The sequence below is a fragment of the Nipponia nippon genome, unplaced genomic scaffold, assembly GCF_047370975.1.
Source record: "Nipponia nippon isolate SJK-2023a ecotype South Korea unplaced genomic scaffold, ASM4737097v1 scaffold_6, whole genome shotgun sequence".
Lineage (NCBI taxonomy): Eukaryota > Metazoa > Chordata > Aves > Pelecaniformes > Threskiornithidae > Nipponia > Nipponia nippon.
Window position 1 is genome coordinate 70789233 of NW_028262380.1, and position 12670 is coordinate 70801902.

At 42.0% G+C, this 12670-nt stretch overlaps 1 protein-coding gene across 3 annotated transcripts in view; it reads left to right on the forward strand.

Moving 5' to 3' along the window:
- Positions 1 to 12670, forward strand: part of SLC7A11 (solute carrier family 7 member 11) — a 113469-nt gene that overhangs the window by 42811 nt on the left and 57988 nt on the right. Inside the window, exons 1-2 of one of the 3 annotated variants that reach the window (XM_087736047.1) lie at positions 7362 to 7429; positions 11270 to 11495. The exons of 1 other annotated variant lie outside the window; for it this stretch is intronic. In XM_087736047.1, coding sequence (XP_087592173.1) covers positions 11297 to 11495 — 199 coding nt within the window. In that variant the 5' untranslated portion in view covers positions 7362 to 7429; positions 11270 to 11296. Of the gene's footprint in view, positions 1 to 7361; positions 7430 to 10913; positions 11496 to 12670 lie in introns of those variants that run through there. One more of the 3 variants, XM_009468745.2, reaches the window with a different exon arrangement.

Sequence of the window (12670 nt, forward strand, 5' to 3'; positions counted from 1 at the left end):
TTTAAAATGAAATAACAGTAAAGCAGTGTATGACTGCACTTAGATAAACCTTCCGCCCCGTGATATTTGAAAGATAAAACTTATAAAGGGACACTATATGAATGGAAGCAGCCAGGCAGGCTGGGGGAGTGGCCATCGTTTTATGCACACAACTGCATTTTCAACATAATTAGCTGTCTAATTGAGCATTATAATTTAACTGACGCATTTAAACATGTAATGTATTTGAATGCACATTACTTGTAATTTGTTTATAATGTTTTGCTCTTCAGGATGGTGTCAGACTCTAGAAGACAAAAATATCCTTCTAATGAACAGAAAAAAAACCAAAAAATATATTGAGGAGCCCTGAATGCAAATAACTTTCTGTAATTTCAAATTGGAAGAGGAGTATGGAAGCAGAAAAGCCATGCAGATAAAGTTAAATACTGAGCATAGCTGTAAGAAGCATCTTAATTTTAAATACCAGAGACGTTGTGCTGCACTTCATGTTATCAGATTATCGTGCAAAGCTGACTAGTTTAGCTGGCAGCTAGGTAGGAAGGAGATTTTGGTAACCTGCACATCTGCCTTGTCTTTTGGAGGGAAGAAGTGTCCCTTTCTCAAGGTGATAGACATTGCCAGTAGGTCAGTGTTTAGGCAGGGGCAGATTCTGAACCTGACATTGATAAAGCGACACTACAAGGTGATCACTGAAATAGAAGTGGTTTTAGTTTTTGGGTTTTTTTTTGTTTTGTTTTTTTTTTTTTTACTTCTGCACTGATCATGCTGGAGTGGTGCTGGTGCCTGCCTGCCATTTTGGCTGCTGTTCCTGTCTTGCAGTCCTTATAGCAATGCCTCAGGTATGGCTGGCTCTTTTCATATCTGAACAGCAACAAGGGCACATAATCCCTAGGTTCTGTTAAAATACACACAGAGAGGAGCCTGTCAACTGGCTGCAGAGAAAGGAGCCAAAAGTCCCTTCATTCACGCTTGCATACCCCCTGGTGTGCCGAAATGTTCACTCTCTAGGTGGTAGCTAAGCACCTGGACATTTATTTTCAAGGGAAAAACAAACCATGCATATTTGGTTTTGTTCCCAGATTTTTTTTTTTTTTTTTACTTTCAGACTTTATTCACTGAACAAAATAGTTGCAGGTTTCCTTTTAACCCAGTAAACTTTTGTACTGTTACACCTCATTATATATTTTGTGGTGCTGAGTTTTGAATCTGCTGGTTCAATTACAGAAACTGCCAACAGACATATGAAAATCCAGAATATAGAGGCTGAAGAATTCCTGTTTTTTAGCTTTGGAATTACTTTTGCATACTCTGACAATTTCCCCTTATAAACTAAGTCGGTGATAGCTACAGTTATGGAATGCAAGAAAACTAATACAGAATTTTACTGCTAAAATAGAAAAGAAAACAACTTTTTCAAACCAGAAGTTGGCACAATGCCTGGCTTTTCTCCCCACCTTTCTCTCTGCTCTTTGCCCTCCCCAGTCAGTAATTATCAGAAGTGGAGAAGAGGAAGTAAATGCAAGGCCATGTGAGAGGAAATAAAAATGTACGGGTCTTTTACACCAAGGAGTTGCAGCTTGCTTTCTGACAAGACATATTGTGATTTCATGTCATTTGAGTATATTATGCTCAGCATAGCATAAGAGGTGATGGAAGAAGTTCTGCCCCTGGTGTATGTGAGGTGAGGAGTTTTAGCTTCAGTCTTTAGCCTAAGTGGTTGAAAATTGCATTTGTATTGTTTGTTTAAATCAAAAGAAAACATACTGACTAAGCAGATGATACATGGGACTGTTTGGAGTGGGAAGATTACTTAATTTTCAGATCGAACAAGATGAACTCACTTATTAGGAGATCCTGAAGCGTATAGAGGTGGATTTTGTATATCTGGATAGGTGAAGCTTGGGTAGGGTAAGCTCACAAGATAAAATTAAAACAGGGTATGTAAAAACCTCTCCCAAATCTTGGAGAGACTTGTCTGTCACTGTGGCTCCACTCTGTTGGTGCATAGGTTCCCAAATACATGGTTGCATGTGCGTGCCGTGCAGAAGACAAGCGGAAAGGGAACTCTTCCAGGAAAACTGGACTTTGTACCCTTCATGGGGAGATGAAGGGAGACTTAGGGAGATGGACAGTAGCTCAGAGCACTGTTTCTCATCTCCAGTTCTCTGACAGAGTAATTGTCAGGAGGTTGAATTTCTATTTTGTTGCCCACTGTGTTTAGAAGACATTTTTTTCAGGAGAAGCAATCCTAGATATATAATGCAAAATACATTCTATAAAACACAGTTCTTCACTACTTTGACCTTTCAGTCCTTTGCACTATGCTTCATGGTGATACCCTCCATTCTGTGAAGATTAGCAAGGCTGTCTGTACGAAGAGAGAGCCCATGAAAAAACTCTCTACTCTTGCTACAGGATCTGTTGGCCCTTTTTGGCATTTTAACTGTTAGTGCCTCTTCTGTTCTTCCATGATGATAAAGGAACAATGAAGCCTTTCCCATTTGGAAGGGGAGAATCAGTGGAATTACTCCCAAATTACCTGTAATAGAGTAGTTCCTATTTTAATGATATTGCTCATTCTTGCTGTGTTGTCTAGAGAAAAACAGAAATTCCTGTGTTTGTACCCTGAGTTGAGCTGACTCTGCACTGGAGGGAAGCTGATGTGGCAGCCCCTAGACTAGCTTAAGAAATGGCACTAATGCCAAAAGGCAATCTGGTTTCTCACTGAGGTTTCTGCTTGGTTGTGCACTAGCGTGGACACACAAGGCTGGCTCAGCTGGCTGGTCAAGTCCTCCTCCAATGTGCAAGGCTGGCATAGCCTGAGGGGCAGGCAGGAGAATAAAAAGCTCTGGATTAAACTCCTTTGCTTGGTGCAGGCTTGCCTGAGCTATCTGGGATAATGATGGGTACCTGGATCAAAGAGTGAATTCCGCATTATTCACTGAGATTCACTGAGACTTGGGCATTCATTGCTCCCTGGAAAGAAGCATGGAAAACTATGGAATAATAAGAGGAAATTCTGAATGGCTCCTACTTTAGCTCAGAATTTAGAAAGTGTGCTTTAAGTGGGAGAAAAGGTGAGAAATAAAGATGGAAAATGAAAATAAAGCAACAACTAATGTCAAGGTATCCCTCATGTACCAAACTCATTACTGTCATGTCTGAGGAGGTGCCTTTAAGTCTATGTCATTTTCAGAAAACCAAATTGGGATATCTTCCCTACTTTTTCTGAAAGGGTTTAATAAATTGAAGTTAATTAATTATTAATAAAAAATATACTCAGACGATTAGCATGATCGTTCTGCTTAGACCATACTCCTGTCCAAATAAACATCTATTCCCATTTTTTGTTTAAATTAAGAATAAATAAAAGCCTGCATTGTGTAACCTGAATAGAAATTGATCCAGGAGCAGGTCAAGTTTCCCCGACTTAAATTTCTGTGGTACTTTGACCTATTCTCCGGTGAGTGTTCACATGATTTACAGTGCAGCATCTTTCTGTACTCCCTCTTCGAGCCTTCTGTATGCAGAGGGAGTACCTTTTACAGGGAGCTATTGTCCTTCTTGGAAATGACCATAGTTAACTTTGTGTACTGTTTTTACTCAAGTATGATTTGTACTTTGACTCATAAAGCTGATGGGGTACCCTGTAATGGAGATATCTGTATACTCAGGATTGTATACTTAAGGGGAAGGTCCCTTCTGCGTGTGACAGGTTATGCAGTGGGCAGGATTTGCTTTTGCTAAGGAGATGCCTGACTATATGCATTTTCTACTCTATGTATTGGCTCCAAATTTCAGCAGAGTGTGTGTGAGAGAGGAGTGGGAGTTTTTCGTCCCATTGAGCCCCTCTCTGCCACGCTCCCTACAGTGAGGGCCCTGGACCCTCTGGAACAGTGTGAGCAATACAGATTATATCAATTTATTTTAAGGCAGGAGTTGTCAAAGTGTGCTCTTATAGAGTCCTCTCAACATTTCTCCTTGAAGTGCAAGCAAGATACTAACAAAGAAGAATAAAACATTGTAGTTAGTGTCTGTTTTGTTGTAAAAGAGCCTATGATAAAAGTGGAAGCATTTGGTAGAAGAGCTTTCTCTCTTAACCTTCGGACTAGCTTAAATGTGGGAGGGATGGTAAAAGGCTAGAATTGGTGCATTATACACAGAGGGACGTTGAACTGCTGGCTGTTTGTAAGCTTATATGTGAAGCATGAATTTGAAATGTGCTTAGAAATCCACGTCACTATTTTTGTTGTCCTGGAGACTTAACTTCTGAGGCTCTGGATAACCTGTACTTCCCTGCAAGTGTGGTGAGGGGGAAGAGGGCAGATTTCTGACATGGAAGCTGTTTTGCAGAAAATTTTAAAGTCTAGAGTAGACAAGACAGAGATACTCTCATCACGCCCACGCACTGCATGCGTCTGCTTTACATTGGCTTCATAATCTTCTTACTAAATGTCACAAATCATGGTACAATTACTACGCTTGAAGGCAGTGTCTCTGAAGAATGCATTGTGAATGTGGAAAAGAGGAACTTCGCTTTCAAAGAAGAAACAGAGGCTGACCTCAGCACTAAGATGCTCCTCTATTGAAATGTGGGAATAATATATGGAGCTGCACTAGTACAAACTGCTGAAGCGCCTTGGCGGTGCTCCAAACGAGTGCCCTTTCTGATGGAGTTTTTAATACTTCAAGAAGACATAGTATGTGCATTTAGATGCCAATAAAATGATTCCCTGTAGGATCCATAGGCTGCATTTCAATGCTAAATTACGATGACAGTGTGAACGATTGACCACCAATCACCAGTCAAGCATTTCTGCACAGACGTGCTTTTGCTTTTCTGCAGTTTAATCCCTTCTTGCGGTAAACTCTGTCACCGCTTCAACCCTTAATTGAGATGCTTCTGTCCGCCTGTCTCAATGCACATGATGTGCCATTGCTGCTGATGCTAAAGAAGCCCTAACCACCTGGCAGTTTATTGACTGGAGCCTGACCTTATTGCGTTCATGACCTGCAAGAGGCCGCAGCCAAGACCTGTTTGGTCTCCAGACAAAAAGCTACATTAAATGAACCAAAAGAGAAATCCATGGATGCGGCTATTGCTGCATCTGGCAATTGAGAGAGGAATGAGAAGGGAACTAAAAATCCCATTACAATTATTCTTGGGTAAGTGTGTAGTTTTCTGTTTCAGAAAAATCAAATAACTTTGAATGTATGCTCCATCTAGTCTAAGTTGTATGCAACAGGAGGGGAATGAGCTTGCTAAACCTGACAGGAAAGAAGGGTGACCTCCTGTTAAGGGTGAGAAGAAGGAACTGGAGTTCAGATTAAGACAAGTGATCTTGAAAGATTTCCCCATAGAGTGGTCAGTAAGTTAAAGCTTTTGCTTAAGTTCTTGAAATTCCCCTTTCCAAGACTATGGATAGATTATTTTGGTAACAGAATTCAGTGGCTGAATCTGTCTGTCACACCTGTGAACTGGGATAAGTATACTTAACCCTTTTAAAAAAAGAAATATTTGATTCACAGTGGAAAAACATGATTCACATAAAGTGCGGCACGTGGCCAAATAGAGGAGTAAGGCAAATGCCCCAGGATCCTGTTTCTTGTATACATGATACTGTATAAATAGTATGAAAAATACAATAAAAGAAAATAGGGAGTAATTAAAGGGGCAGGCCTAAATTTGATCATCTAGGCAGCTGTCGTATGATTTCTTCACATTATAAGCTTTTTGTCTGGTATAAAGAATTCTCGTCTAGAAAGTGGAGAAATGAGCTAGGAAAGAAAATGTTCTCAGTGCTAATTCTGTCTCTATCTTGAATTTTTTTAGAAATCCTAATTTTTTTCAGAAGTGCTGATTAATTTTGTTCACATGCCCAGCCTAGCCTGAGACAGCTCAAGTGAAATCCTAACTCACTGAAGCCGACAGCAATCTTGCCATTGCGTCAGGTATCTGGCACATGCAGTTTTGATGGAAATTTACCCCGAGGTCTTGCTTTCTTGAGAGAGCCATGGGTGTCTCAATGTTTGCATCCAAAAGCTGAGAAACAATAACATAATGACTCTGGTAATTGTTTTCTTATTCTGCTGATGAGAAATGCAAACACAGAAAAATCCAGAATAATATTTATGTACAGCATTGCTTAGGTTATAATTGCATATATCCTGAATATTGAAAACGAGATGGTATAAAACACACTCAAGTTTTCACATACACAGGGCTTCAGTAAGAATTTGCTTTCTCTCATGTGGAGCTTTCTCGCTTGGTACCAGGTGCTAATGACTCTTGTCTGTTTAAAAAAAAATAATAAAAATATCATTAAAATGTCAAACTGTTCAGCTGAAATCATCATGCCTTTTGAAATAAAGCTTTAATAGTGAGAAAAATAGGAGGGATTTCTGAAATCCCCCCCCCTTTTTTTTTTTCCTTTTCCAGCTGAAAATTGACTGGCAGCTATCAGCAAATTGGAGACAGGGAAACTTTCAGAAGTATTTGCCTTCTGAACTGCTATCGTTGTCTGCAGTCTTCTTGGAACCAGATTTCTATTTGCTTACTGCATAGGCATTTTGTTGGAAGCTTTTTACTGAAACTACAAGAAATAACATTTAAATTGCTCTTGGATTTCTGATAGGATTTTGTCTTATTTTTAAAGCCTCTGATCTGAATGTGTATTTCATTCCTTCTCATTTTTTGTTTTTCTTCTAAATATCTTCTTTGTATCCAGCACAAAGTGGAATGCAAAATAATTAAGCGAGTAATTTGTAAGTCTGACTACAAAATAACACTCCCCCCAACATTCTCAGTAATTCCATTTTTAACTAAAGCTTTGACCTATGGTAGAGACAATAACAAATTTTTCTAGTCTTCTCACAGTTCTAGGTTTGCATTATAACTTAAAAACATATCCCGATCTACTGAGATTTTTGTATACTTCATGATGATACTATTCTCAATTTCCAATGACACCTTAGTTCTTAAATTGCCTACAGATTCCTCCCCCCCCCCCCCCCCCCCGCTAGTTAAAATATTTCTCAACACTACAAAAGGAGCAGAAAATCCCTAGTCAAAACTGTTCAATGCTAGATTATCTACATGAAACAAATACTTTTAGGTATTTTGCCCTCCTTTGACATTTGAAACCAGACTACCGCCTTCCTACAGGACTGCTTTCCGAGGCTCACAAACAGCTCTGCATTATACAGAGAAGGCTCAGCTCAGTTTTCTAAACAACTTTTTCATGCCATGCCGCCCACACAAAAGAGTTTGGGGCTTTCCTCGCCTCTTCAGTCTTGATATACTTCCTTTTTTATTCCCGTATCTCCAGTCAGTGTGGCAATGTGTGGCCTGGGGGCTTGGCTTGTGACTCTTTGGATTTGCTCGATGCAATAAGCTGATATACAACTGCCCAGAAGGATTGTCAAGGTATGCTTGCTACACCTAGAAATTAAGGAGTTTTTGTGGGCTTGAGAAGTGGAAACTCAAGTCCAGGCTTGAATTTTAGGTCCTTCACTTTGCTGTGTGCGTGTTGTAGCATTCCCATACAGGGGAATGATCTGTGTGTGTGTTTTGTGGCATTCCCCAGGGGAAATATCAAAATTGTAGCTTCTTTGGAGTCGGAGATATAGCTGTGTCCAGGTATTTGGCACAAGCTCTACTAGTGTGAAAACCAGGGGTGCCCTCGTATCAGGCATGTTTAGCCTGTGAAAGAAACACTGCAGTATCGTCATTCCCGGTGATGCTCGAGTATTTCATTTGCTGGAGTAGTGTAGTGCAGCTGATAGAAAGATTATGTTATACCCACCGCGAAAGGTCCAGCAGCGCAGCTGGTCCTGGTCGCCAGAGCCCACGGATGGCAGCAGGCAGCCAGCGCGGGGAGCCGACTCCTTCGGCTAGTGGTTCAGCTCTGTGCAGGGTGTCGGCTGAGGAGGAGGCGCAGGCTCGCCCGGTAAGGATTTCTGTTTGAAACAGAGAGTGGGTAGGTAGTTCAGGGCTGATGGTGAGATTCAAAAGGAAACCATTTCACAGCGATGATCTCGGTTATGCTTTAAAATGTTTGCTCAGGAGAAAATGTCTATGAATTGGGGGGAAAAAAACCCAACCAGAGAGAAACAATAAAAGGCTGTGCATAATGCCAGCTGCCATTAGAGGCTGAAAGCTTATTTTCAGAGCATTGTTTTTAGAAACACTGCTTTAAATAATTTCATCGGTCTAAAGAAAACTGCACCTTATACCTTTTTGTTCTGTTTTCAGAGTGGATTTTTATGGAAGAACAGGGCTGTTCTGAGTGTTGGACAGGTTAAGCCCTGTGCTTTCAGAAGAGCTCTCTGAAAAGACGCTGAGCATTGTGTGTTGCAGTTGCGTAGTGACACCACAGTCCTTGCTCTGTCGTGAATAATTCAGATGAAAGTGGCCAGTGGGCTACAAATAATTGGACCAGATTTTGTGAGCGTACTGTATAACGGGGGCAGCAGACAGTAGTGGGCCTTTTCCAGCTTCATGCCTTCCTTGGGACTGGGCTCAGGTGATAGAGAATTCTCATCAAATTTCCAGAATATAACAAATAATCCCCCAACATCAAATAAGTATTCCCTATCCTGGGTGGAACTGATAATTGGAAGTAACGCTTGAACTCAAAGGAGAAAAAGTGCTCCTATTTTTTTGTTTATTTTTAGTGGACAGCATTGAGAAGCAGTGTACACAACAGTACTCGCTGGGAAGGCTACAAATAGCGTGATCGCTAGCAAGCTGCCAGTATTTAGGAAAAAGAGTTTTCTGTATCCAGCCTTCCTTAGTTCCCACTGTAGAAATTTCACTGGGAATTTCACATGGTCCTAAGCTTTTGCATGCGTGTTATCCCTGCACCACAGAAGCACCAAGCACCCTTTTCCCTGCGTGGGAGAGCGTTAATAGCTATGTCCAACAGGCAAACATGCATTCTTCTGGCTAGTGGTCAAATGAAATTTGAAAGCCATTATACTGTCCAGTGTTTTTACTGAATAGCTGATGCAGACAGCTGGATTGCTGGGAGCTGCCTCGGGATCGTCTGGGAGGTTACTGAGTTTTTGGTTTGATCTTGGAACCATCTTCCTGTGTAAATGAAGGGTAAGCATTAGTTAAGAATGATTATCTTAAGTATTAGATGTTTTAAGATGTCATGTGTTTCTTCATTAAACAGCCTTTGAAAATTAAAACAAAGGTCACGAGCCCAACCCAGTTCTGTGGTTAATACTTTTTTCCTGGTTTGATTTGATCTAGTTACTTCAGGCATTTATAATCTTTTTGGGGGGCAGCCTATGAAATGTACATCAAGGGAAAACAATTCTGCATAGCACACCACCTACTCGTGGCTTTGCATGTAACTGGCGCCGTGAAAATTGGCTTGGTTTGGCCTGCGTGGTGACCAGATGAGGTCCTGCCCCGGGTCGCCGATGGCACGTGCTGGAGGGGCATTGCTGCCCCGAAAGGTCGGGCGCTCGGTGCAGTGACAGCGGGAGCCTGAGCTGTACGGAGAAGCGAGGGATCAGCAGATGGAGGGAGAAGTAGGATGTGTGCAGAAAATAGGCAAGCGCTACCAGTATGTAGTCAAAAGCTACAATCACTTTGGTTTTTACCTGTGTGCATTTAAACCAGATGAGCTTTTTGTTATGCCTTCTTTTATCTCAGTGCAAATTATTAGAGGTGGGTTATAACTGAAAATATGAGGCTTTAAAAACACTGAAATTTTACAGCTGTTGATACTCTAGGATCTCCTCTTTCTCACATAAATTTGAAAGCACAGAAGAGCTCTGAGTTCAGTGCTTGCTTTTCAAATGATAAAATGTTTTAACTGCTATCTTTCCCCCCCCCCCCCCCCCATCCTAGGCACTAATTAAGCAGTAACTGTAAGAGCAGTAACTGCAGTAATCATTTCTCTTTGCACTGATCTAATCTGAAGGCACGAGCAGCTGCAATAGTTATGCTACGAAGGATTTTTCCCCTTTGGCATATACTGCACAGGCTGTCCCTCGATTAGGTTCCAAGTGTTTGAAGGCTATTGATTTTTGCTCTGTTTTATGAGAATGCTCCTCTTTTTAACAGTTTAATTTCTCAGGTTTGAATTTGAATAATCAGGTCATGGATCACAAGTATTTATGCATCTGATTATCTGTTTTTCTGGTCAGGGAAGCTTTACAATAACACAAAACCCCCTTTCTGATTCCTGAGCCGCTGGAAATCCTGTGCTCTGGGGTGCTGTCTTCCTCCTGCCAGATCACACACACGCGAGGTGGCTGTGAGCATTAATAGTATTTCTTAAGGGGATGTGTCGTTGCGGCGTTGCTTACCGACATCCCAGAAACACACTGTCTGTATGAAAATTACTGTACTGTGGAAATCACCCCCTGTTTTCATTAGGCTGATTTGGGTGTGTTGCTAGGCAACTCGGGGTAACGAGGGGGTTGTGTGTATTCTTTAGGTAGGTACAGGTCCCTGCAGACATTTCCAGGTAAGTAACATAGACGTGAGAAAGGCTGATGAACTGCGACACAAGAAGTTAAGCCCCGTAAACTTAACTTTCATTAAGAGGAGGTTTTCGAGAAAGAAATTGGATTAGACCCAGGGATGACGTATCCTGTTTGATTTCTTTTCCCCTTGTGCTCTGATGAGCTTTGTGTTTAGGCAGGCTTTTGTTTCTGGCTCCGAGTTGCTTTAAAAAATTTGGGAGGGTGTCTCGGGGTGATGGGCTTAGCTTGATTGGCTCAGTTTGCTTGTGAGTGCTTTGTTCTTCCCACCACCCTCAGGTCAGTTGTGCAACATGCCTCTACTGTTTTAAAAAAAAAAAAAAAAAAAAAAAAAGAAATGCTGACTAATGCCAGTGGTTTCTCAAATGGCTGATGCAAACCTGGAGAATTTGCATCATCATTCAGCTGGAGTAACTTGGTATGACAAGAGCTTAAATACAAGTCCACGCGGAAGCTGAGCTGGTTTCCAATGATAGGGCAGTACCAGCTCGCAGTGTGAAAGCGCAGGTGTTCCCGAGCAGCGCTCAGATCGCACTAAAGGCTCAAAAACACTTTAGGAGCTTGCTACCTGTGTGTAGGAGCAGCTGGAAAGATAAGAGAGGGCAGAGGAAGAGACTACGTAGTTGGCTACACAGAGAGGAAAAAAACCTTGAGTTTCTGCTGCAAACTTTTTTGCCTGCGCTTGCTGTCGGTGTGCCGGTGGCACTGTAGCATGGTTAGGAAAGCTGCTGTAACCACGGTCTCTAATGGGAGCTACTTGCAGGGGCAAGCTAATGGCAGGTTGCCCTCTATGGACAGCGGACAGCCGGCCCCGGAGGGAAAAGTTGTGCTGAAGAAGAAAGTGACACTTTTGAGGGGGATATCCATCATAATTGGCACTATCATTGGAGCTGGCATCTTCATCTCTCCCAAAGGCATCCTGAAGAACACTGGCAGCGTGGGCATGTCCTTAACTGTCTGGACAGTGTGTGGTATCCTCTCGCTCTTCGGTAAGTCCCTTCAAAGTTTCTAATTGGTCCAGAGGGGCGGCCGGTGGATTATTGCTGTTATTTCTCCGATTTTGCCATTGGATAGCAAGGCACAGTGTGGAGCTTGAGGGCCAATAGGGCTACAGGAGGTTTTTGCTGCGTGATAGGTTGCGTGGAGGGCGCAGAGGTATGCACCCCCTGTCCCCCGGTGCCTGGTCGGTAAAGATTGCAAGTATAAATTATGGTTTCTTACGGGTCCCTAAAGGAACAGGAAAAGTAAATGTCCGTTTTATGCCATACAATGTGCTGTATGTATAATGTTTTTCTTCTGGCTGTAAGAGGTAGTTTTACAGTTTGCTTGTAAGGCCCCTGGCAGCTGGGGTTGCGGGTCACTCCGCTCGAACGCCGGCGAAATGTTTAGACAGCTTGACTTAGTTCCCTAGAGGCTAGAGCAGAGTCTGAGAGGAATAATTCCCACTGGACACAAGCTGTATTGGCATGAAAGGGAGCAAAATTAAAACACTAATAATCCCTCTCTTCAGTCTTGTATTACTGCTCTTTACTTCGTTCCTCGCTCACGATGTTGCTTTGAAAGATTGCGCTGCAAAAAACAGTGGGATGGAAAGAAATTTGTAATGCGAGTTTTATTGCTGGCCTGCCTATTGTGACAGTTTTTACTAATTTTGTGTATTTTTGTAGAGTATCAAATTCTGAAGAATGCCGGTTTATTTGTTCTGTACACAAAGCCCCCATTCAGAGTGGAAAACCCCACCCTGGCCTCTGCGGGACAGAGGGTCCGTTGACCTACTTAATGAGTTAATCTCAAAGAAGCTGAAGAACTAACATGAACATTGGCTTTATTTAAAACAGAAACGACTTGTTTTCTGGCAGGAGGTAAAGAGGACAAACACAGACTAACACGTGTCAGCTTAGTAGGTGGAACATGCAAATGCCACCCTGTGTAAATTGGCTCTGAGCTTAAAAGAAACATGGGCTGTTTACAGGCTGAGCCCACCCAAGCCAAACAGACAGTGCAAGCAAGTTAGGATCCCTTTTGGTCAAATGTTAAATGTATTGGTACAATGTGCAGCATAATCCGTTGTACAAATGTGGAAGTCCTGCCTGTAACCAAAATTCCCCTATAAAGAAAGACCACAGATACAATTTGTAACCCTGTCAGAAGACCTTGGTCTTTA